At 35.3% G+C, this 26,713-nt stretch overlaps 1 protein-coding gene across 1 annotated transcript in view; it reads right to left on the bottom strand.

The window, feature by feature from the left end:
- Positions 1–26,713, bottom strand: part of ATRNL1 (attractin like 1) — an 891,320-nt gene that overhangs the window by 813,915 nt on the left and 50,692 nt on the right. The window contains 4 exon segments of the mRNA XM_027596871.2: positions 1,981–2,068; positions 7,117–7,291; positions 24,858–25,066; positions 26,445–26,573. Coding sequence (XP_027452672.2) covers positions 1,981–2,068; positions 7,117–7,291; positions 24,858–25,066; positions 26,445–26,573 — 601 coding nt within the window.

The following is a 26,713-nucleotide window of genomic DNA, read 5'->3' as shown; positions in this document are numbered from 1 at the left end:
CAGAAAAATCTAGCCTAAAATTCATATGGAATCTTAAGTGACCCTGAGTAGGCAAAACAAACTTGAAAAACAAGATCAAAGCTGGAAGTCTCGCAGTTCCTCATTTCAAAACTTACTATAAAACTACAATAATCAAAATTGTGTCATACTGGTACTGGTACACAGACACAGATCAAAAGAATAGAGAGCCCAGATGTAAACCCTCACACATATGGTAAAATGATTTTCAACAAGGGCACCAAGACTATTCAATGAGGAAAAGACAGTCTTTTCAACAAATGGTGCTGGCTAACAAAATAGCTACACGCAAAAAAATGAAAGTGAACACTTACCCTACACCATAAACAAAAAAATTAACTCAAAATGGATTAAAGATCTAAATATCAAAACTAAAACTTTAAAACTCTTAAAAGAAAACATAGGGAAAAATCTTCATAACATTGGATTGGCAATGATTTCTTGGATATGACACAAAAAGCCCACAGAACAAAAGAAAAAATAGATAAATTGGACTATGCCAAAATTAAAAACTTTTGTGTATCAAAGAACATATCAACAGAGTGAAAAGACAGCCCACAAAATGGGAGAAAATATCTGCAAATCATATCTGATAAGGGGTTAATATCCAGAATATATAAAGAACCCTCACAACTCAACAACAAAGAAACAAACAACTTGATTTTAAAAATGGGCAAAAGATTTGAATATACATTTCTTTAGAGGAGGCATACAAACAGCCAATAAGCACTTGAAAAGATGTTCAACATTAAAGAAATGCAAATCAAAACCACAATGAGATACCACTGCACACAAAGTGCCTATTATAAAAAACAAAAACAAAATAACAAATGTTGACAAGGATGTGGAAGAATTAGAACCCTGTGCACTACTGATGAAAATGTAAAATGGTGTAGCTGCTATGGAAAACAATATGGCAATTCCTCAAAAAATTAAAAACAGAATTATGATGTAGTCCTGCAACTCCTCTTCTAGCTATCTACCCAAAAAATTTAAAGCAAGGACTTAAATAGGTAGTTTTATACCCATGTTCACAACAGCATCATTCACAAGAGTCAAAAAGGTGAAAGCAACCCAAGGGTCTATCAATAGATGAATGGATAAAGAGAATGCGACATATCCATACAATGGAATATTATTCAGGTTTAAAAAGGAAGGATATTCTAGCATATACTACATGGATGAACCTTGAGGGCATTATGCTAAGTGAAATAAGCCAGTCAAAAGACAAATACTATATGATTCCACTTATATGAGGTACCTGGAGCAGTCAAATTACAGAGACAGAAAGTAGAATGGTGGTTGCCAGTGGCTGGGGAAGGAGATGGGGAGTTACTGTTTAATGGGGTATAGAGTATCATTTTTGCAAGATGAAAAAAGGTCTGGAAATAATGGTGGTAATGTTTGTAAAACAATTTGAATATACTTAATGTCACTGAAACTACATTTAAAAAATGGTTAAAATGGTAAATTTTATGTTATGTGTACTTTACTACAATTTTTTTAAAAAGCCTGGGTGGCTCAGTGGGTTAAGCAACTGCCTTCAGCTCGGTCATGATCCCAGGGTCCCTGGGATCGAGCCCCACAATGGGTTCCCTGCTCAGAAGGGGAGTCAGCTTCTCCCTCTCCCTCTACCTCTCCCCCTGCTCTCTCTCTAGCTCACTCTCTCTTTCAAATAAAATCTTAAAAAAAAAAAGTGATTAACCTGATGACTAGGTATAAAGCCATGGACAAAAATTCAATCTTCATTTCTTCTGATGTTCCATGGAGAATTGTACTAAAATCTATTTTTTACTAAAATACTATATGAGTTTATGACATCTCAAGTAATTGTGATCTATGATCTATTCTCATTAAATATTTGAAATAAAACTGAGATTTAGTTTTTTTTCTCAAAGGTAAATTCTAAAAACAAACAAACAAACAAAAAAATGATTAGAATTTAAAAACCATGATCCATACCTGATATAAAGCAAGAGAGTGTCCATATCTCTGGAGAGGACCCCTTGATAGACTTCCTACATTCCATATACTGCTTTCCAAATTGTAACTAAAAGCAAAATAAAAGAAAAATACTTTATAAGCTAACATTCATTTTTTTAATTTTTTATTGTTATGTTAATCACCATGTATTACATCATTAGTTTCTGATGTAGTGTTCCATGATTCACTGTTTGTGCATAACACCCAGTGCTCCACGCAGAATGTGCCCTCTTTAATATCCATCACCAGGCTAACCCATCCCCCTACCTTCCTCCCCTCTAGAACCCTCAGTTTGTTTTTCAGAGTCCATCGTCTCTCATGGTTCGTCTCCCACTCTGACTTACTCCCCTTCATTCTTCCCCTCCTGCTATCTTCTTCTTTTTCTTTTTTCTTAACATATGTTGCATTATTTGTTTCAGAGGTACAGATCTGTGATTCAACAGTATTGCACAATTCACAGCACTCACCATAGCACATACCCCCTCCAATGTCTATCACCCAGCCACCCCATCCCTCCCACCCCCCAACACTCCAGCAACACTCAGTTTGTTTCCTGAGATTAAGAATTCCTCATATCAGTGAGGTCATATGATACATGTCTTTCTCTGATTGACTTATTTCACTCAGCATAACACCCTCCAGTTCCATCCATGTCGTTGCAAATGGCAAGATCTCATTCCTTTGGATGGCTGCATTATGCATTATTAAATCCATTGTGTATATATACCACATCTTCTTTATCCATTCATCTGTCGATGGACATCTTGGCTCTTTCCACAGTTTGGCTATTGTGGACATTGCTGCTATAAACATTGAGGTGCACGTACCCCTTCGGATCCCTACATTTGTATCTTTGGGGTAAATACCCAGTAGTGCAATTGCTGGATCGTAGGGTAGCTCTATTTTCAACTGTTTGAGGAACCTCCATACTGTTTTCCAGAGGGGTTGCACCAGCTTGCATTCCCACCAACAGTGTAGGAGGGCTCCCCTTTCTCCACATCCCCGCCAACATCTGTTGTTTCCTGACTTGTTAATTTAAGCTAACATTCATTTTTGGTTTTTTAATTTGCATATGCTTTCCTCACTTGTATTCAAGTATTCATTAAATTCAAAAACAATTATAACTAATAAACTCATAATTTCATGTACCATATTAGAAATTTTTAATAGACTCATTCAAGACATACCTACTCTAAATTAGAATTCAATCACCTAAATGTGTAATATACATTAACTTGACTAGGCTATTTATTACTGGGATTAATTTGTTCAATTACCTTTAACAATTTCAAACAACTGATTAGCTAGCCTAAACAATAAGTGAGTTAGTCTGCATTTTTCATTTTTTTTAAAAGCCAGCTTTTTCTTTTCAAAATAGATGAAAATTCTTTCCATTTTTACCACAGCCATTTGCTTTATGCATTCATTTTTATTTTTTTACACAGACTAAGCTTAGCATTATATAAATTAACTAAGTATGCATTTCCTATGCCAAATATAACTCATTCACAGATCACTTTTTGAAATAAAATGAATCTAGTAAGATAGAAGCTTCTGTAAAAATTAAGTACACAAACAATGAATCATGGAACACTCCATCAAAAGCCAATGATGTAATGTATGGTGATTAACATAACATAATAAAAAAATAAAGTACGTATTGGATTACAGGATAAAAAAAGAAAATTCATATTTGTTCTAAAAATACATATATGAAAACAGAAGTTCCAAACTATGAATCTCCAATGCTTATCCAACAGAACTCCACCATCATACTCTACACTCAAAGTTCCTCAATGTGCCAAAACATAAAAATGGTAACACCCAGCTAAGAATTGGCTAAAACATTGTTTAAGAAGCTCATTATCAATTATTTCCCGTCTTCTCTTTCTTCAAGAAAGGTAATATTGTGGGATCAAGAAAGGTAAGAGAACTCCCTTTACAAAAAAAAAAAAAAAGAGAGAGAGAGAGAAAGAGAAAGAAAGGGCTACCAAATTGCTGGAGTGGGGGTGGGGGTGGGGTAGGAGGGATGGGGTGGCTGGGTGATAGACATTGGGGAGGGTATGTGCTATGGTGAGCGCCGTGAATTGTCCAAGACTGTTGAATCACAGAACTGTACCTCTTAAACAAATAATGCAATATATGTTAAGAAAAAAAAATAAGAAGATAGCAGGAGGGGAAGAATGAAGGGGGGTATATCGGAGGGGGAGACGAACCATGAGAGATGATGGACTCTGAAAAACAAACTGAGGGTTCTAGAGGGGAGGGGCGTGGGGGGATGGGTTAGCCTGGTGATGGGTATTAAAGACGGCACATTCTGCGTGGAGCACTGGGTGTTATGCACAAACAATGAATCATGGAACACTACATCAAAAACTAATGATGTAATGTATGGTGACTAACATAACAATAAAAAAATTTAAAGAAAAAAAAAAGAAAGTGCTACCAAAAATTATCTACAGTATTATGTTAGTTATTTCCTACCTTGGAGTTATAAAATACATGTGTATGACATAAATGAGGAAATATAATCAACCAGAACATAACTTCCACAAAATCATACCTACATCTACCTACCATATCTGCACCCAACACACTGCTTTCCACCAAGTTACCATAAATTAGGGCCCAGCAAACTATTTCTGTAAAGGACTAGACAGTAAATATTTTAGGCTTTGTGTACCACATTGGTCTCATATATTCTTCTTCGGTTCTTTTCTACAGTCCATTAAAAATGCAAAACCATTCTTAGCATCTAGGTCCTAGGCCCCTAATTGGCAGTTGGCTGTTGCCTGCTATCAATAAACTATAGCTGTGTTCCTGGTAACACTAGATCCCACAACATTCTAGCAGTCCTCCCATCTCTTTCCTACATCACCACTTTCTGGTCTTACTAGATTAATTCCCATCGGCATAAAAACATGGTGTTATTTTTCCCCACTTATAAAAAAAAGAAAAGAAAAATTTCTCTTGACCTCACTACTACCCCTTCAAGCTATCACCCCATTTCTTTACTACCCCTTTTCTTCCTTGCCCCTCCTGCACCTCTCCACTCTCTCTTCAACTAACTCCAAACAAACTTTTAAAAACACTGCTCCAGCAAAGTTGTTTTTGTTAAAATCAACTTCCTCATGCTAAATCCCTGGCCACTTCTCAGTCCTCATTTTCCTTGACCTGGTTAATCATTAGCATTTGACACTGCTAATCAATCCTTCCTCCTCATATACTCTCTTCCCTTGCTCTCTCTCTCAAATAAACAAAATCGTTCTTAAAGATGCAGAAGATTTAAAAACTATAACATCTACACCTCAATTAAATTCTATAGAAGATAAATTGACTAATGACTGACATCACTTCTAAAAGCTACTAAATATCCTTACCTACCTACAATTGAACTACATTCACAATAATAAAAAAAAAATTATCTAACCTGTGAAAACAGCAACGAGGTTTCTTCTAATCTGACACCTTGAGGCTTACTACAAAACTAAACACTATAAGCAAAAGAACCAGGTTGCAGACAAAAGTTAAACTGAGTCAAATTAGAAATATATAAGTTTAAGAGAGAATCAAGTGATATTCACCACTTAATTTTAAATATGCAATTAAACTTATACAGAACATAAATTTTTAAAATTCCCATGTTTCCCTGACACTATACTCTGTCTTCACAACTCTACTTTGCAAATACCACAATTTAATTCAAAGTTTTACTTTATTTTCACAGACTTTTCATTAATCATAGTAAATTTCCTTCTTTTTTTAATTTTATTGTTATGTTAATCACCATACATTACATCATTAGCTTTTGATATAGTGTTCCATGATTCATTGTTTGCATATAACACTCAGTGCTCCATTCAGTACGTGCCTTCTTTTAATACCCATCACCAGGCTAACCCATCCCCCCACCCCCCTCACCTCTAGAACTGAGAGTTCTAGAGGTAAATTTCCTTCTTGTTTCCACATTTAAATCTTATTATTTCTTCAGGTTCTTTTTATATCATAAAAACTCATTTAATCCCACCAACTCTCCTTCAGTTCTTTCTAGAATATTTTATCCTTCACATATTGTGATGCATAATTCTAATTCTTCACTTAAATATTTACCTATAACTCTTCCTTTTCTTCGTCTCCAGATTTTATTTTAGACTTTAATTCCAATCATATTCAATCATAGTTTTAAAGCAATCTCCTCTTAAACACAGACTTTTTTATATTCTCCAAATTAACAAGGTTAATATTTTCAGTTACAGATAAAATATAGGATGCTCAGTTAAATCTGAATTTCAGATAAACAACCAACAAATTTTTAGTATACGTATGATCCATGCAATATTTGGGACAAAAGCAAAAATACATATTTAAAAAATTATATGTATATTGCATTTTGCAAGGAGCCTACACGCAATATATACAATGTTACAATGAATACTAAGGTCAGTTCTGATTGGTTGATGCCCAAGTTATACCAGTTATAATATATTATTATATTGAAAACACTGATAATCAAATTACTCTATTTCCTCTTTTATTCTGTTAATAGATGGTTAATAAAATACAATCAGCAGCTGAAAAAAAGTCAGATAAAACTGCCACCCATATGATTTCTCATATCATCCAATCATGCAGAGGATAATCTCTATTGTGCCAACATCAAATGAATGATTTATTTTATAATATTGGCCTGTGTTCCCAAAAGCTTGTAAAGTAAAAGCTCAGGTAAATTAAAACTTACGGAACAAACTGAAAGTATTTTTATATAAGCAATTACACTTCCATCTAAAAAAATAAAAGGTGGCAGGATTTTTAATGTCTAATACAAGCATGGCCCCCCACTTTTTTGAACTTAATATTTTCATACTAAGAATTTCCAAAAAGCACTCTCTAGAGAGGTAATAAAATTTCTACAAACCAAACCTAGATACATAATGACAAAAAATTAACTATGGATATACTGACTTCATATATTCTCAAATCAGTCCCATGTAGTAAATAGATACTATCACTGATATAACCATTTATAAATTTGGACAGCAACAAAATAAGACATTTAGTATAGTCTTATTACCAAAATAATCCAATAGATTATGAACATTTGTAAAAAAAACTTACTTCAAGACCATTTGGAAAGAACTGTAGTTAAAAGTATATCCGCCAATCACCCACATAAATTTCCCATGTAAAACTGCTTTATGGGACGCCCGACCTACAGAAGGACTGAAGGGTTTAACATTTGGCAGAATCCAGTAAGACTCAGTAGAAGGAACATTCAAAGAACAATCAGGACCTATTAAAAAAAAATCAAACACAATGCATTAAACAAAGACCTTAGATTTTAGAAATAGAATATATGGATTAAGAGAATTTAAGAATTCAATGCTCATATTAATAAATGCAATATACATAACAAACGGTCTGAAATATAACTTAACAGGAAAACTTCTAAGAGCAAATGTAATGCCTACAGGGGAAAAAAATTCATACACCCAATCAGACATAAAGACCACAGCCTGAAAAAATCATTTAAATAATATAAAATTTCATATTTACTTTAGTATGCTACTAGAATGCTACAAGAATATTAGACTGCAAATCAATGTACTCAAATCCTGGTTTGGCCACTGATAACAAGTGGGACCTTGGGCAAGTCTGTTTACCTCTCCTGTCAACAATCCTTCATCTATAAAACAGAAATAACAATCGATACCCTAAAGGTTATTATAATTTTTTAAAAGAGAGTAGAAATGAAAGCATTTATAAACTATTAAAAAATCTAAAAATAAAAATTATATTTTTTCTTAGTATCATTATTAAGAAAAACCAAAATTGGCATTAATAGGGAGGCTTATTACCCTCAAACAAAAAAATTATTATGCATAATAAAAAGTATTAATAAGTGCAGGATAACTTTAATAATTTTAAGTTAAAAACACTGCCTTGGGGCACCTGGGTGGCCTTCAGCTCAGGTCATGGTCCCAGGATCCTGGGATCGAGCCCCGCATCAGGCTTCCTGCTCAATGGGAAGCCTGGTTCTCCTTCTCCCACTGTCAAATAAATGAAATCTTTAAAAAAAATAAAAAAATAAAATAAAATAATTTTAAAAATTAAAATACTGCCTTTACCTGCCCATCATTCATGTTGCTCATGAGACTTGGTTTCCTCACCTGTAAAATGTAGGAGACTAGCCTACATAAGGTTTCTCAAACTTAACTAATTGAAGGAATGCTCCTAAAGGAAATATATTTTCACAAAACTTAAGGTTCATAAATTATTTTAATTCTGAGGAAACTAAAATACACTCAAACAAAACTAGATATACATTCCTTATGTTTGAAGTTTTTTATAAATATAAACCAACAAAAATGTATAAATTGTATATGAACAAACTTCTAAAACCAATAAAATTAATGTTTACTTAAAATAATGGTGACATTCTTTTGCTCAAAGTAAATCATTGGTCCCAAGTTGAAAATGTTATTACTATAGCTCCTTTTTAACATAACTTTAGCATACCTATATTATCTTGACATAATTCTCCCATCATTTTTCTCTCCTTTACCTTTAATAAATATTTTAAATTCATATAATATGCCATATTATCATTTGAACTTCACTTGTCACAAAAGCATCAGAACACCTCAGTAATATTCTTTTTAGCCTATAATAAGCGATATTACGTGGTCCCAAATTGATAGTCAACAGAAATGCTGACATTGCAATCTAGTGACATTTTTACTCAATTATGAGATCAATCACTTGGCTTAAATTTGTTAATATCAAAAAGTTTTACCTTAGGGGGAAAGCTCTCAGTTCTTCCCCATTGAGAATGATATTTGCTGTGGGTTTTTCATAGATGGCTTTTATGATATTGAGGTATGTACCCTCTATCCCTATACTCTGAAGAGGTTTGATCAAGAAAGGATGTTGTACTTTGTCAAATGCTTTTTCTGCATCTACTGAGAGGATCATATGGTTCTTGTTTTTCTTTCTTTTTCTTTTTTTTATTTTATTGTGTTATGTTAATCACCATACATTACATCATTAGTTTTTGATGTAGTGTTCCATGATTCATTGTTTCCGTATAACACCCAGTGCTCCATGCAGTACGTGCCCTCTTTAATACCCATCACCGGGCTAACCCATCCCCCAGTCCCCTTCCCTCTAGAACCCTCAGTTTGTTTCTCAGAGTCCATAGTCTCTCATGGTTCATCTCCCCCTCCGATTTCCCCCCTTCATTTTTCCCTTCCTACTGTCTTTTTTTAACATATAATGTATTATTTGTTTCAGAGGCACAGGTCTGTGATTCAACAGTCTTACACAATTCACTCACCATAGCACATACCCTCCCCAATGTCTATCACCTAGCCACCTCATCCCTCCCACCCCCCACCACTCTAGCAACCCTCAGTTTGTTTCCTGAGATTAAGAAATCAGGAACGCGGCAGGGATGTCCACTATCACCACTGCTATTCAACATAGTACTAGAAGTCCTAGCCACAGCAATCAGACAACAGAAAGAAATCAAAGGCATCCAAATCGGCAAAGAAGAAGTCAAACTCTCACATTTGCAGATGATATGATACTTTAGGTGGAAAACCCAAAAAACTCCACCCCAAAACTGCTAGAACTCATACAAGAATTCAGTAAAGTGGCAGGATAGAAAATCAATGCACAGAAATCAGTAGCATTCCTATACACCACCAACAAGACAGAAGACAGAGAAATTAAGGAGCCGATCCCATCTGCAATGGTACCTAAAAGCCTAAGATACCTAGGAATAAATCTCACCAAAGAGGCAAAGGATCTGTACTCAGAAAACTATAAAATACTCATGAAAGAAATTGAGGAAGACACAAAGAAATGGAAAAAACGTTCCATGCTCATGGATTGGAAGAACAAACATTGTGGGGTGTCAATGCTAACTAGAGCAATCTACACATTCAATGCAATCCTATCAAAATACCATCAACTTTTTTTAAAGAAATGGAACAAATAATCCTAAAACTTGTATGGAACCAGAAAAGACCCCGAATAGCCAGAGGAATGTTGAAAAAGAGAAGCAAAGCTGGCGGCATCACAATTCCGGACTTCCAGCTCTATTACAAAGCTGTCATCATCAAGACAGTATGGTACTGGCACAAAAACTGACACATAGATCAATGGAACAGAATCGAGAGCCCAGAAATGGACCCTCAACTCTATGGTCAACTAATCTTTGACAAAGCAGGAAAGAATTTCCAAAGCAAAGAAGACAGTCTTTTCAACAAATGGTGTTGGGAAAACTGGACAGCCACATGCAGAAGAATGAAACTGGACCATCTCCTTATACCACACACAAAAATAGACCCAAAATGGATGAAAGACCTAAATGTGACACAGGAGTCCATGAAAATCCTAAAGGAGAACTCAGGCAGCAACCTCTTCGACCTCAGCCGCAGCAACTTCTTCCTAGAAACATCGCCAAAGGCAAGGGAAGCAAGGACAAAAATGAACTATTGGGACGTCATCTAGAAAAAAGCTTTTGCACAGCAAAAGAAACAATCAACAAAACCAAAAGACAACAGAATGAGAGGAGATATTTGCAAATGACATATCAGATAAAGGGCTAGTATCCAAAATCTATAAAGAACTTACCAAACTCAACACCCAAAGAACAAATAATCCAATCAAGACATGCAGACATTTTTCCGAAGAAGACATCCAAATGGCCAACAGAAACATGAAAAAGTGCTCAACATCGCTTGGCATCAGGGAAATCCAAATCAAAACCTCAATGAGATACCACCTCACACCAGTCAGAATGGCTAAAATTAACAAGTCAGGAAAGGACAGATGTTGGCGGGGATGTGAGAAAGGGGAACCCTCCTACACTGTTGGTGGGAATGCAAGCTGGTGCAACCACTCTGGAAAACAGTGTGGAGGTTCCTCAAAAAGCTGAAAACAGAGCTACCATATGACCCAGCAATTGCACTACTAGGTATTTACCCCAAAGACAGAAATGTAGTGATCTGAAGGGGTACGTGCATCCCGATGTTTGTGGCAGCAATGTCCACAATAGCAAAACTATGGAAAGAGCCAAAATGTCCATTGACAGATGAATGGATAAAGAAGATGTGATACATATATACAATGGAATATTATGCAGCCATCAAAAGAAATGAGATCTTGCCATTTGCAAAGACGTGGATAGAACCGGAGGGTGTTATGCTGAGGGAAATAAATCAATCAGAGAAAGACATGTATCATATGACCTCACTCATATGAGGAATTCTTAATCTCAGGAAACAAACTGAGTGTTGCTGGAGTGGTGGAGGGGTGGGAGGGATGGGGTGACTGGGTGAAAGACACTGGGGAGGGTATGTGCTATGGTGAGTGCTGTGAATTGTGCAAGACTGTTGAATCACAGACCTGTACCTCTAAAACAAATAATATATTATATGTAAAAAAAAAAAATAAGAAGATAGTAGGAAGGGAAAAATGAAGAAGGGGGGATATCGGCGGGGGAGATGAACCATGAGAGACTATGGACTCTGAAAAACAAACTGAGGGTTCTAGAGGGGAGGGGGGTGGGGATATGGGTTAGCCTGGTGATGGGTATTAAAGAGGGCATGTTCTGCATGGAGCACTGGGTGTTATACAAACAACGAATCATGGAACACTACATCAAAAACTGATGTAATGTATGGTGATTAACATAACATAATTAAAAAAATAATCTCTTTAAAAAAAAAAGTTTTAGATAATCTTGAATCACAACATTTTAAAACTTCCAAACAGACCCTGATGTGAGAAACATTAACCTATACAGTTTCCATTTGTTTATTTGTTCACTCACCCATTCATTCATTCATTTATCTTCAAAGTCCTTTTCAATGCTTACATGCTATGAGTGTATTTTTCAGGTACAAACTAGGTAGCATTCTAGATTATCTCTTTGATAATGACATAATCTTTAAATCAGATACAGAAAATGTTACTGAGTGAAAAGACTCTGAACTTTTCCTTGGTAAATGAAGAAATTTAAGGAATGTACTGTTGTCAAAAAAATTTTTTTAATTCCAATTCTAAATCACTTACAATTCATTTAATTCAGGTTGGCAAACAACAACCCATGAGCAAACTCCAGCCCACTATCTGTTTTTGTAAACAAAATTTTATTAGAACACAGCATGCTCATTCATTTAAGTATCATCTATGACTGCTTTTGTACTAGTAGAGTTGAATACTTGCAACATAGATCATGTGGCCTACAAAGTATACCAATTTCTAATTAAACTGAAGAGAAATGAGATCATATGGATGTTATATATAAGTAATATATCCATTGGTATGAATGTTTGTATCTTGGTTTTCTTAAAAAGGAAGTGTAGATTTATTTTAAATCATGTAAGTCAGGAATAATAAAGCAAATAGGGTAATATGTTAACAACAGGTGAAGCTGGGTAAAGGGTACTTGGATATTCTTTGCACTATTCTTATTCTTGCAACTTTTCCATAAATTTAAAACTTTCTAAATAAAAACTTAAAAACAGTCTACCACCTAAAGGCACAGAGTCAGGAGCAGTCAAATAATACCTGGGTATTACCTGACAAAGAGCTTGATAGAGAATTAATAGCATGTAAAACTCTTGAGAGTCAGAACTATATTTAAAGCAGTAATATGTTTATGAAATCTGTTCTTTTGCTAAAGCAAAGTATTTCAGAGCAGGTTTGTGGTAGGCTAAATAATGCCCTCCCATCCCAAGAAATCTAGGCCCTAATCACTGGAACCTGTGTAATGTTACCTTATCTGGCAAAAGGAACTTTGAAGGAATGACTAAATTAGGAATCAAGCTGGGAAGTTTATCCTGGATTATCCAGGCAGGCTCCAAATATAACTACAAATGTCCTTACAAGAGAGGGAGATCTGATTACAGAAGAAGAAAGCAATATGACCACTGAAGTTAGCTGTGCTGTAAGCTTTGAAGATGGAGGAAGGGAAAAGTCGTAGGAACTGCAGCTCTAGGAGCTGGAAAAGTCAAGGATACAGATATTTTCCTAGAGCCTCCAGAAGGAGTGTGACCCTGCAAGCCCTGAGATTTTAGCCCAGTGAAATAGACTTCCCACTTCTTATCTCAGAATGGAAAAAGATTAATAAATGTGTATTGTTTTAAGACATCAAGAAACTAACACTTATAACGACATTTATTAATTTATTTACAATTGTTATTAATACAGAAAAACAGGATTCTAGAGGTTTTTTAAATTTTACTCAGTAATCTAAAATATCTGATTTTCTACACAAAACAGCAGTCAAAATTCTTCTTATCTTTGTTGCTACTGTATCTTATACTAACTTCTAGCAATTATTAGAAGGAATGGTCTATAGCCAAACTCTATAGATTGTCTTTATTTTGTTCTAAATGAGTAAGTTTATAAATAGGATGAGATTTATGAATATGGCTTAAAGTTTAAGGAAAATTAGATATCTTAATTTGTAGCTTTCTGCATTCTATAACTAAAATAATTAAAAATGTCATTTTATAGGGTGCCCGGGTGGCTCAGTCAGTTAAGCATCTGACTTCAGCTCAGGTCATGATCTTGGGTCCTGGGATCCAGTCCCACATCAGATTCCCTGCTCAGTGGGGAGTCTACCTGTCTCTCTCCCCCTGCTCATTCTCTCTTCTCAAATAAATAAATGAAATCTTTAAAAAAATGTAATTTCATAAACTGAATATTAATTTAAAACACAAGCAACTACAAAGAACACACTATACACAAAGGCTTCACCATCCATTAAAAATCTAATATTGATATCTACATTCAAGGCCCTCCAAGACTCCCTTTTTGTTTTTTGTTTATTTTTTGAGGGTGGGGAGGGGCAGAGGAAGAGGAAGACAGAGAAAATTAAGCAGGTTGCACTCTGGGCAGGGCTCAATCTCATGACCCTGAGATCATGACCTGAGCTGAAATCAAGAGTCGGATCCTTAACTAACAGAGTCACCTAGGCACCCGAAGACTCCCTTTTTATAAAAGAATATCCATGAAAACTCCTCTATCTACCATTTCCTAATGTGGCCCCTTACGCAACATCTCTGCATTTACTCTCCCTGCATAACTTCTCTCTATCAATGTGGGAAACTCCTCAAGGTATGCAGACCTCAGCTGTCTTGAAAAGGATGTAATAAACAAATTCACATTACAGTGGGGATTTCATAAAGATTTAATATGCTTCCTTTTCCACACGTTATGTGTCATTTAATAATCCAAAGAGCATAAATGAATTTCTAATGCTGTAACTTTAGGCATTAGTAAAAGCTGCTGAGAGATTTTTGAGGGGAAAAGGCTATTCTACAATCATAGAGAGTAGAATTATACTCTGATCCCTCCCAAATCTGTATCTCCAGCCCCACAATCCCTCTTGAGTTCCAGATTCAAAGACAAACTACCCGGGCGCCTGGGTGGCTCAGTCGGTTAAGCATCTGCCTTCAGCTCAGATCGTGATCTCAGGGTCCTGGGATTGAGCCCCGCATCGGGCTCCCTGCTCTGCGGGAAGCCTGCTTCTCCCTCTCCCCCTCCCCCTGCTTGTGTTCCCTCTCTCATTGTGTCTCCCTCTGTCAAATAAATAAATAAAATCTTCAAAAAAAAAAAAAAGACAAACTACCTACATGACATCTCCACTTGGATGTCTAATAATCATCTCAAACTTAACATGTCCAAAACTAAAATCTTAACTCTTCCCTTTCAAATATGCTCCCTCACCAGTGTTTACCATCTCAGTAAATGGCACTCCCATTCACTTCACTGCTCAGGGCAAAGACCATGGGGCTATTCCTGAGTTCTGTCTTTCCCCCACACTCCATATCCAATCCATCAACAAATCCTGGACAGACATTCATTAGGTATGCAGGCGTACAGCCTTTCTGATTATTAAAATATGGAAAGGTTTCAATGTAAGTAGGTGCTGCCTCAAGTACCTGGCCTTCCCACCCAGTTCCCCTGGCCCCTTCCTGAGATAATCCAAACCTTTCCAATCAACAGCTAAAGGCGTGATGCCTGGCACAGCATGGCTCATCCAGGACCTTGCTCCAGTCCTAAGGCCAGCATCCACTTTGACTGGCTGGTGTCTGAGTGTCTGTACCTTACCAATTATAAACATCTTTAAATTTTGTCACTTTCTACTAGACACCAACCACCAATTCCTTCCTTTACAACTACCACTCTATTCCAAGCCACCATGCACTCATCTGGACTATTTGGAACAACAGTCTCCAAACTGGTTTCCTTATTTCCTTTCTGGTTCCCTTCTCATCACATTCAACTCTCCACCATGCAACCAGAGTGATTAAAAATATAAATTCACTCCTATCATTCTCCTACTCAAAATCTTTCAGTGGTGTTCCATCACACTTCAAACAAAATGAAAAGTCCTAACATGGCGTACAATCCCTATATGAGTGGCCTCACTATATACTTAATGAATGAATGGAAAAAACCTTAGAGCTATAAAAGATTAAAAGTATGAGCTATGAAGTAAGCCTAGCTTTCTGACTTATTAGATATGAAACCTTGGACAAGTTACTTCTTCAAGCTTCAGATTATACCTAGAAGAGCACAGGATTCTGAGCAGATAAATGAGATTATGCTTAATAATCAATAGTATAACAAAAGTTCCCTTAGAGTCATCCTATTCTTACTATTAAGTCAATCCCCTCATTTCATATATAAGAAAACTAAGTATACTTGAGGCCATCTATGTTAATAAAGCCTAGTGTCATGAGATATTACAAGTACACATGTCAAAGAAAAAAGGAAAATTACAAGTAAAAAATTCCTGTAATCCCAGGGGCACCTGGATGGCTCATTCGGTTAGGCATCCAACTCTTGATTTTGGCTCAGACCATGACCTAAGGGCATGAAATCAGGGCCTCAAGATGAGCCCTGCATCAGGCTCCACACTGGGCAGGGAGTCTGACCGAGATCCTCCCTCTGCCCTTCCCACCTCAACCCCACTCTCTCTCAAAAAAAAAAAAAAAAAAGCTCCCCTAATCGCAGGGAAATCAAATTGAGAAAAAATTGCAAAGATAAAACCTAGAAGAAAGAAAGAACTGCAAAGTTTTTTTAACTAAATTACATTTCTTCCTTTCCAAAGTATTCTAATTATTTTGCACTGGAAAACTTTTTTCTAAAGGAATCTATCTCTGATTTTATAATGGAAATCAATATTAAAAAATATATTTGTTTTACACAAATGAAATTTATAAAATAACTCTGCCTCCATATAAAGATAAAAATTTAAAGTTTTCCGATGAGTGAAACAGAAATTCCCCAAAGGTCCCAAAATTATGAATAGATTTATATACAAATTTTCAATGTTACTAGAAAACCTGTAATTGCTATGTACAAAGATGCAGAAAGGAAAACCCAGCAGTAAAATCTGATCTCCCCCAACAAGGAGGGACATGAATTGTTTCTTACTGATTAATAACTTAACAGCAGGCTTTGATTTCTAAAAACAAGAACTACTCTGATACTCTCTGTATCATTTAAAGCAAGAAAAGAAACCAAAAAGGTCTCCAGTCGAGTAAGGGATTTCCAGGGGAAAAATTAATCTTTCTCTAGAATTTTGGACTTCCTGATATAGTTTTAGCTCATACTTTTAATTCATATTTAATCTAAGTCATCATGAAAAAAATATTTTACTACTAATGTGGTATAGATTTAAAGGGCCAAATTGTATTTATTTTCTTTTTTCAGTTCTCAATTAAAAACACTAAATAAATGCTAACTTTGAACTGTACCAAATGCAGACTGTTAAGCCAAATTTCTGTCAATATCCCTGTATTGCAAATACAATTTTTGGTATTTTAATTAAATCTAATAACAGAAATATATAATACATACACACACACACACACACACACACACACCACACACATTTACGCCTTCTAATAGTATCTCTGGTATAGTGTATCAGCTAGATTTCTTTCGTTGTAAGGCACAGAAACTAATTTTGGCTACCTTAAGGAAAAAATTGGAATTATTGGAGAAATTGAGAGAACTTCAAAATGAGGCTAAAAATCAAGTTTAGAATAGGCAGGTAGGTATCTGGATTTATCATCCCATCAAGACTACTCTCACTAAGTGAAAGGAAATTTCCCAAAAAGAAATTGGATTGCTAATAGAAAAGGGAAAAATATGCTGAGAAGGGAGATTTTAAGAGAGGTGTATGTGACTTATTGTAATCATTCCAGAAATAATTTTATGACTTAGTATGTATACTGAATCCGAAGTTCTCCAAATAAAAGGCAAAACAAGGTATAAGAGTGTAAGAGTCATCTTCTAACATCATTGAAAAATCTGATTTTGTTTCAGTATCCAAAGCATTCTAAACATTTTCTAGGCCCATTAAACTCCAAAGGCCAGGCATGAATTTTAGTGTATTTTAAATGTTCACAGCTGTTTTGACAATATTTTAGTTTTATAGAACAATGAACTGTGTGAGTGGTAATCATTACACTGTTCTGTTCCAAGAATACTTGGTTCTCTCAGTTTAGGTCAATGATGCAATTATAATATAGAAAGGAACTGTCCTTTTAGCAAAGAAAATATTTTCCAATGTATTATTTTGAGTCATGGGAGGTTTAAAACAAAGCTTTATGGACTTTGGTTCTGATTAGTTGAAAATGATAGATACAGAGTTAGCTAGGATTGAGAGCAGGATTTGTTTATTCTACTTATCTAAGTCAGAGACACCAATATAAGTGCTTGTAAGTATTTCAACATCAGGTAAGCTTCTATAAGGAAGGAACTCGTATGTCTAGCACAATATCCCGTGAATTGTGTTGTGACTCACAGCTCAGTCTGTTCTATTTTCTCTCTACACTCACTTTCCTGGTGATCTCACCTGATTTCATGGCTTTAAGTGCCATCAATAGTTTCCAATTTAACATTTTTAAGGCCCAAATTTATAGCTACAGTACAGACCTCCTCCACTAAGTCCCAACTGTCTCTTCAACATCTCCTCCTAGATGTCTAAAAGACATCTCAAACTTCACATACCAAAATCAAACTAATTTTCTTCCTAAACTCTTCTTCTTACCAGTTGATAACAACTCCATCTTACTCTGTGGTCTAAAAATATCTCAAAGTCATTTTGACTCTTTTCTTTCTCTCACCCTCTTCCATATCCAATGCATGAGCAAATCTTACTAACCCTGCTTAAAAGTTCCATTTATCACTCAAGCCATTCTTTTCCCCTCCACTGCCTGCCCACACTACTATCACCTCTCATCTGGATTATAATTATAGCAGTAACGTCTTCACTGGTACTATGCTTCCAGTCTTCTCAATTAGAAGCCAACAGGAACCTTAAAACTAAGTCAGATTATATCAATCTTCTACTCAAAATTTTTCAATGGCTCCCCATTTCACTTAGGGTAAAAGTCAAAAATCCTTACAATGGTACCCAATGCTAAAGCTTAGCTGATCTGGTTCCATTCTTCACATACCTCCATTGCTCCAACAACCCCTTAACCCCATATCCTCAATCCTCTCCCCTGTTCTGTAACTTCTCTGAGCTTCTAACTGACTAATCTCCCATCAGTAATTCAATTCCAGGCACACTGGCCTTTTGGCTGGTCCTCAAACACAATGGGCATGTTTCTACCTTAAGGCCTTTGTACTGACTGTTCCAACTGCCTGAAATATTCTTCTCCTAAGTTACCACATAGCTAATTCCCTCATTTGTACCAAGTCCTTGCACAAATGTCACCTTCTCAATAAGGCCTAAGCTGACCACTCTATTTTAAATTGTAACTCCCATCCCAAGATCTATCCATCTTTCTCAGCTCTACTTTATTTTTTCCATGGCACTTATCCCTTTCTAATATACTATACTTATAACATGTATATTATGTTTATTGTCTAGGATCTGTCTCTCCCAGCTTGAATGTAAGTAAGCTACACAAGGATCCTGGACTTCTTTATTCCACGATGTATCCGAAAGGCATAGAATAGTGACTAGCACTTGGTAGATGCTCAAAAAATTTTGTTACATAAATGAATGAATTAGTTAATAAATCTTGTTATATTTATGTCTGTATATATATATATATATACACATACATTTTCAATGCTAATTTTAAACAGTCAATTATTCAAGTAGGTTAAGAATAAAAACTTAATTTTGTTGACTTGCAAAAAGTCAGATCTGCTGATGTTACTAGTGGGAAGGATGAACTAAAAGAAAAGAATTTAATTTAGTATATTACCTGTCATTATAGTTAAATAGAGAGACCATGTTTATTGTTATTAAATATAAAAAGGAAAATGTAATTTATCCAGTGAATTTCTTCAAGGTGCAAACTAAACCCTGATGTGTAGTTACACAGTAAAGTAACTAAGCATGTCCTAGTACGTTATATGACTAACCCAGGGAAAAAAAACACTTCAGGATAAAATATTCATGAGTTTAAATTAAAACATTTTATATTTTTCTAAAACAAAATTATCAAGTTTTTACAACTTGAAGTCATAGAGATTAAGTGTATGTTCTGGTAGTCAATACTGCCACCTGTTGGTAAATGTTAAAATCTAAAACCAAAGGATTGCAATAAATACAAAACAAAGAATCCAAGAACCACATGCTCAAAATCAGTTGTTTTTCTCAATATTTAAAATTATTTCTTATAAATTAAGTATATAACATAACTTACTATAGTACTTATCTTCCGAAACATTTATACTTGAATGTCTATATATCATTAAACTAGCAAACTAATACACGTCTAATTCATTTATTCAACTCCAGAAACCAATATTGCACTGTATGTTAACTAAGTAAAATTTATATTAAAGATAATAATAATAATTCATTCAGCAACAACAAAAAACGTGAATGCCTACTACACGTCAAGCACTATAATATGTACTGGGGACACAAAGATGATCAAAACATAATCATTCTTCACTTTATGAAGCTTATACTCCAATAAGAAAAAATTAAAAATCACACATACATAAATGTGATGAAGGCTATAAATTAAAAAGGTAGGGTCCTATAAAAGCATAAAACAAGAGGATCCAACCTGGTCTTAGAATATTAATAGGGTAAGGTATTCCAGGATGAAATTCAGAAATAAGAAAGGCCATGAAATAGTAAGGGACAAAGAGGCATGAAAGAAACTGAAATAAGTTCAAATAAAGTATGAGTTTAAATAAAGAATCAGAGGCACTATATAAAACTATCAAATTCTCTGATTTATATATTTAGATATTACCTTTTAATCAATTTAAGGGCTTAAAACAACAAACTCCAATCCTTGAGAATCATGTCTGAACTGAACTGAAATACTGAAAACATCAAGAATATCCTGAAGACATTTAAAAGGATTAAACAATAGGATTAGGCAGGACATTCTAGAAGAGGACAGGAACATCACAGGAACAATTTTTAAATGGTTAAGTAATGGTCTTGTATATAAAGACAGTGACTTATTTTTCATTTCTATAAAATAGGGGGAAATGTCTTGTGTAATGGATTAAGAAAAAAAATCAGACACTAAAACCTACGGGTTTATTTTTTTAACCTGTCTACTCCCACCATCTATTCCACATTGCAAAGTTTTTCTGAGTAGATATAAGAGAACTACTTGCCCCATTCCTTGTCCATTAAAGCAACATCTATACTTTTAAATATTTTATTGGGATTTTATATTTGTTTGAGAGACTCCAATTATTTCAACCCCCTTCCTGTTTGGGAAAATCTCTCTTGTGTGAATTCCGTTCAGAAACAGGATCCCTTCCCACTACATAAATCAGAAAAGTTAAATTCTCTATTTATGTATCTCTAGGCAGCCAAGGTATGAGTAAGACCTCAGCCAAACAGATGCTACTAAGCAGGACTTGGAATCCTCACAAGTGATACAAAGATGGAGGAATCATTCAGAATTCTTTCCAGCCACGCCTGAAGCGTGTAGTATGCCCAGGGTGCCAGTGGTGCGATCCCAGGCCCAGTGGCGCGATCCCAGGGCCAGTGGCGCGATCCCAGGGCCAGTGGCGCGATCCCAGGCCCAGTGGCGCGATCCCAGGCCCAGTGGCGCGATCCCAGGCCCAGTGGCGCGATCCCAGGGCCAGTGGCGCGATCCCAGGCCCAGTGGCGCGATCCCAGGCCCAGTGGTGCGATCCCAGGGCCAGTGGCGTGAATATTCTAATCAAACACTCCTGTGGCTTTCGGGTGGCTGTGAACCTACTCACCCATCTTTCTGTTGTACCTGACCCCTTCCGACCAAGGTTCTCCCAGCCTTTCATCTCTCTTCAGAGCTACTGGGGATCCTTCTGTATTTCGTTAGGGTACAGGTTAGGAGAACCAAAACTAAGTTGCTTAAATAAGCTGGAAGTTAATTTCTCCCTAATGAAACATTCTGGAGGCAAATGGGCAAGTAATACTGGTTACTGGAGTTACTGCCATCTACCACCATTTGGAAAGATCTCAGTGATCTAAAAGTTCCACACAGCACTTCCACTCGTGTCCTATGAACCTGAACTTAGTACAACAGCCATACTAGCTGCAAGGAAGGCTGAGAAATGTGGTACATAGCTGGAAGGCCACCCGCTAAAAACGAGGGAAGAATAAACTCTGGGAGACAATGGTCTCTGCCACACTTTCCAATAAGTGCCCTTTCTGCTCAAGTAAGCCAGAACTGTTTCTGCTTATAATCAAAGACTTCCAGGGATTCAGATTTTGTTTAATTTATGTAAAAGACAGAAACCTGGAGCCACTCTAATTAGGGAATTGATGGCCTGGGGGGAGGGGAGAGACACTACAACTTGGAGACTGCTTTGAAAATTAATGTTCTACTGCATTCTCCACATGTGAACACAAACTCAACTTGTTGTATCATGATTTTGATGTCTTTTAAAAATTCCTCTGTCTCAATGTTTGGAAGCCATTGTAAAGAAAATTGCTTTTTAAAGTTGCCTTTTCCCCTCCTGTGACTTATTAGAACTTAAATAATTTTATTAAGTGAAAATCATCACAGAAGCAGATGAGCCCACAGAGGCCCCTACACTTTAAATAATCTATTTACTATGTATATGTCATCTTTGACAACCATATATTATGACAAAATAACACATTATACAACGAACTTGTGTGCTTTTCAACATGCTACTTTGTATTTTCTTTATTCTTTACTATTTCAGCTTTTGGGTTTTCTAAGTGCTTTCTACAGAAAGAGGAGACAGTTGACACTGATGGTACCATCTACTATTAAAACAAACTCCTGTGTAATTTGGAAAAATTCCTCAAACAGTATAAAAAGATGATAGAAGATGATTAAGGAAGAAAGAAGAGAAAGTTAAGGGAGGAAAAAGTACAGGTGATGGGTGAGCAGAAGTCTTCGGAGGTGCCCATAAAAAACTAAATTAGAAAAGGAGACATGGAGACTTGGTGGGACAAGCATTACAGAAATGTTAGGAAGGGAATCCAAAACTTAACATAAAGCTGGGCTTCCCCTCCGCATTTGTCCTCTTTAATAAAATCTCGGTTTCTAGAAAGCAACACTTATTTTTTTTTGTATACTAGCATCGAACCAAATAAAGTAAAATAAACCAACATAAAAGGATAAAATATAATGGAGGTACCAATAATCTGTTATTTTTAACCCAAAGAATCCAATTCCAAATAACGCATTACAAAAACCTGCCAGATTTTGAATCTCATAGATTGCCTCCTCAGCTCTCATTTTTAACTATCTCAAGTTCTTTGATCATTCCCCAGATGCCCTAGAAACAAATTTCTCTTTCTCATTTTCCCCTCAATGATTCCTCCCCATTCTACATATCTGAAATAGAAACATCATTTTCCCCCTAACACTTCCGGTAATAATTCCAGCTACTTTGAGCTACACTTCCTTAAATACAAAATCAAGGATCAGGTCTGAAACTCAAAGAAACCAAGCTGCACACCATCTGTCGGGAAAGCAGCACATCACTTCTACCAACCACTCTGCCCTCAACACATTCACATCAGTCCAGAGATCAATTCTTTAACTATTAAGAATAGTAGTATAAAAATGTGTCTGATTTCCATACATGTTATATTTATAAAAAAGGTATGTATAAAAATACATACATGTTTCTGTGAGTATATATATGGAATTATTCATATTATCACTTTGCTTTAAAAGTGAACATACCCAGTATTTGCTACCCCATTTCCAATTGCTTATAGACATACGTAAGAGTCAGGAATTTTCTTTGACTTGAGGCACTACTGACAAGATTAATAAAATGTGAAAGGCCAACAAAACCTAAAAAAATGAAAGGTAACGTTTGAGTCAGATACTATAAACTCCCAGAAAATAAAGCATTTTAAAGAAGGGCTAGTAAAAAAAAAAATAAAGAAAGAATAAAAAAGGACAGAGATGTTCACAGAGAATAGTATACAAATGCATTCCTCCTGTGCTTCCAAGACTGCTGAAATGAGATGGAGACTGAGAGCAGTTGAAGACCGCTTTGAAAAACAGTGTATGTGAGCTATACTTCTATTTCTCAGACCTTAACTTAAATAAATTTAAATATATTCCTGACGTACCATTCTCTCCATAGAAAAAGACATTATTTTAGTCTCAAGACTAAAATGAAAAAAAAAAAAGGTGTACTGGGGTACTTTTTAGGAGAAGAAAGGTCACAAAGTATTAAAATAGCCACTTGATAAAATACATGCTCCTATAATTAAAGAACTTAGAGAAATCTGTCTCTGTCATAATCATAATAGGTAATCAAATTCAGTTCAATAAGAAATCACTGGTTTTCTGTTAGAGTAACTAATTTTTCTAATGAGATAACATGGGTTTAAGATGGGCATAATTCATACAAAGCCTAAAATAATTCCTCTAAACAAGTACTCAGCATACTTAGTGACTTTTTTTTTTAAAGTCATCTAAAGGAAGATGACTACAACCATATAAGGAGCACGTTCTCTTTGGTTTTTACTTAGGTCTGACAGGACCTACTGTTGCTACCCTGTACTGTAACAACATGTGACCGTTTGACTTCGGATTACTTCTTGAGTCAACGCTACCTCAATCAATAGGACTAGCATGCACACAAAGCAAGCTCTCAACATGTAAATACAATTTAGCACAAAGTAAGCTCTAGATAGGTAAGTATATGGATAACTAGATGTTCCTCTTCATTCAATTCCACAATGACAAAATTTATGATTTTATAGCCAAATATTTAAGTAAGCTAAAACTGTTCAATGTAGTCTAAAATTAATATTTAATCACAGATACTTATAAAAACTGTTTAGAAATTCGCCCCAGGAATCTTACTTTTGCAATAAGCAGCTGAAATCCTTAACACTAAACCTTAATGAAATCTTAAATTCTTTAAAAAAATAATCTGTTCTTTTAAAAATAGCCACAAGAGGTCAGTCTTTCCTATGACATAAGTTTAACATCCTGCAGTACCATGGAAGACAAGCATTTCTGCAGTATACTATTAGCCATTACAAGCCAGACTGGAAAGCAACCTGCCTTAAATTCAGTCAAGTCATCAAATCTTTCAGGATTCAACAAAAAATTACAGAAGATCATACTGATCACAAACCCGCAATTTAAAAAGGTCGCCTTTTTTTAGAATCTCTGCAGATTCTCAAAACAGGGTGTAGACAAAATCTTTACCAACTCTAGTTGGAAAGAAACAAACTTACCAAGAAGTCCACTGTTCATCTGAAAATTCTAAAAATAAAATACATGAGATTTGGATGTGCAAACTGTAACAAAACACATGAGTGTAGGATTTCTTTTAATCTTATTAGACATATGAATCAATGTTTCAAAAGCCATCACACCACACAAGCTTACCTTGCCAACTATCATTGCAGACACACAATTTTTCTCCTGTTAGGTCGCAGTAACCATGATCCGGACTGCCACAGTTGGCTTTACAGTAAGGAATATCACAAGCTTCACCCTTCCAGTATTTATCACATTCACAGTACACTTGACTTGGAACAGAAATACTAGTTGTACACTTCCCATGACCAGAGCAATTGTTAGGACAAGAATTGATTCTGTAAAATATAATCCATATAGATTCAAATTCAAAGTAATTAAAAAAGAATTTTGGTTGATATTTTGTAAACTTTATCACTTTTATGTTGTGTTTGATACGCTCTGTTTAACACAATTTCACAGTGTGACTTCAATTCTTTACTCTGTACCCTTTTATCCCTAATGCAATTCAGTTAATATTTATTTGCAATTGACCTTAATTCATTCAGTGAGTTTACTTTGCTACCAAGGCTCCAAACTTCCGAGGAAGACACACTCAACATTTGCAGGATCTATACAGTTCCAAACACAATGTTTTGTAGAGAATTCAGTACTCAAATGTTTTGAATGTACATTTTACAGAAAATAATTAAATTCATGAAGACCTGAAACTCATGTAGTTTTCATGTAAAAGCCAAGATTTAACCTGGTCATATAATAATATTTACATAGCATGCTATCACCTATACACTGTCACAGAAGAAAAAGAATGTTTACCAAATTTTATTTTAAAGCCCTTTAACCAATTATATTCTACTATATATTTATTCGTCCTTGCATACATACTTCAGATAAATAAATCCTATAACAACTTGCTGATTTTAAATTCTAATAGGCTGAAGATATTTAGAATATTTTATTCATGGTGGAGAATTCTCTGGTTATAGTCTACATTCCTGAAGAAAAGGAAGAAGAGAAGTGTATCGAGTTCCTCTGTGGCCGTTCCTGTGAAAGCATCTGAAAGCATCTCTGGCTCCTTCACTTCACTGGAAGGGAGACTTCCAGCCATAAAAATTTATATAAAGTATCAGACACATAATAGATTCTTAATAAAAGTTTTTTTTATTTTAGAGGAGACAGTGGTATATCCATTTACCTTACCTTTAGCCTCAATTTCCTCATATGTAAAATGGGAAAAATACCCATTTGACAGAAGTGTTGTAAAGAAAGTCAAAAACATAATGTACATAGAGTATCCAGTTCAGTCTCTGGAAAGCAGAGAGACTGCACAAACTTAGTTCACATACCCATCTTCAAATTAGGAGTAAAATACCTTCAAGCACAGACACAGATGAAGACTCCCTCTAATCCCACACCCCTGCTGCTACCAGTTTCTCTACTTTGTACTTGTTTCTTTAATCATTTACCAACAATTTTAAATTTCATAATTAACTGCCAACCAAACTTGCTACCATAATGTCCTGAGACTTCGAATACAAGCTCAAACAGTACTTTGAGGCATATGATTAAGATTTTGTGTCACCTAGGAAAAGATCCTATAATTTTGAAATTTAACACACTAGCCTGCTCCTCATATGAAGACATTTATAAAAACAATAAATTATTTGAAGTTATAAGAATCATTATAATACAGAATTTTTAAAAAAAAATACTTACGAATAAAAAATGTTGAAACCAGTTAGATTATATGCAGCATCACTAAAAAAATGTAACAGTGCATAGCCAGATGTTGTGACAACTTCAGGCACAGTTTCATTTCCCCTGATTTCAGGGACTATCAAACCACTGTAAGAGAGCAAAATTGAATGTAATATATATTTATATGCATATGACTGTTAATCACATTAAAATTTACTCAAAAAAAAAAAAATATTCTTGTCAGAATCACTAAATATCTATAACGGAATAAGCAACTAGAAGGATAA

The sequence above is a fragment of the Zalophus californianus genome, chromosome 15 (genome assembly GCF_009762305.2).
Source record: "Zalophus californianus isolate mZalCal1 chromosome 15, mZalCal1.pri.v2, whole genome shotgun sequence".
Lineage (NCBI taxonomy): Eukaryota > Metazoa > Chordata > Mammalia > Carnivora > Otariidae > Zalophus > Zalophus californianus.
The sequence above is the reverse complement of the archived record's forward strand: the minus strand, read 5'-3'. Positions and strand labels throughout refer to the sequence as shown.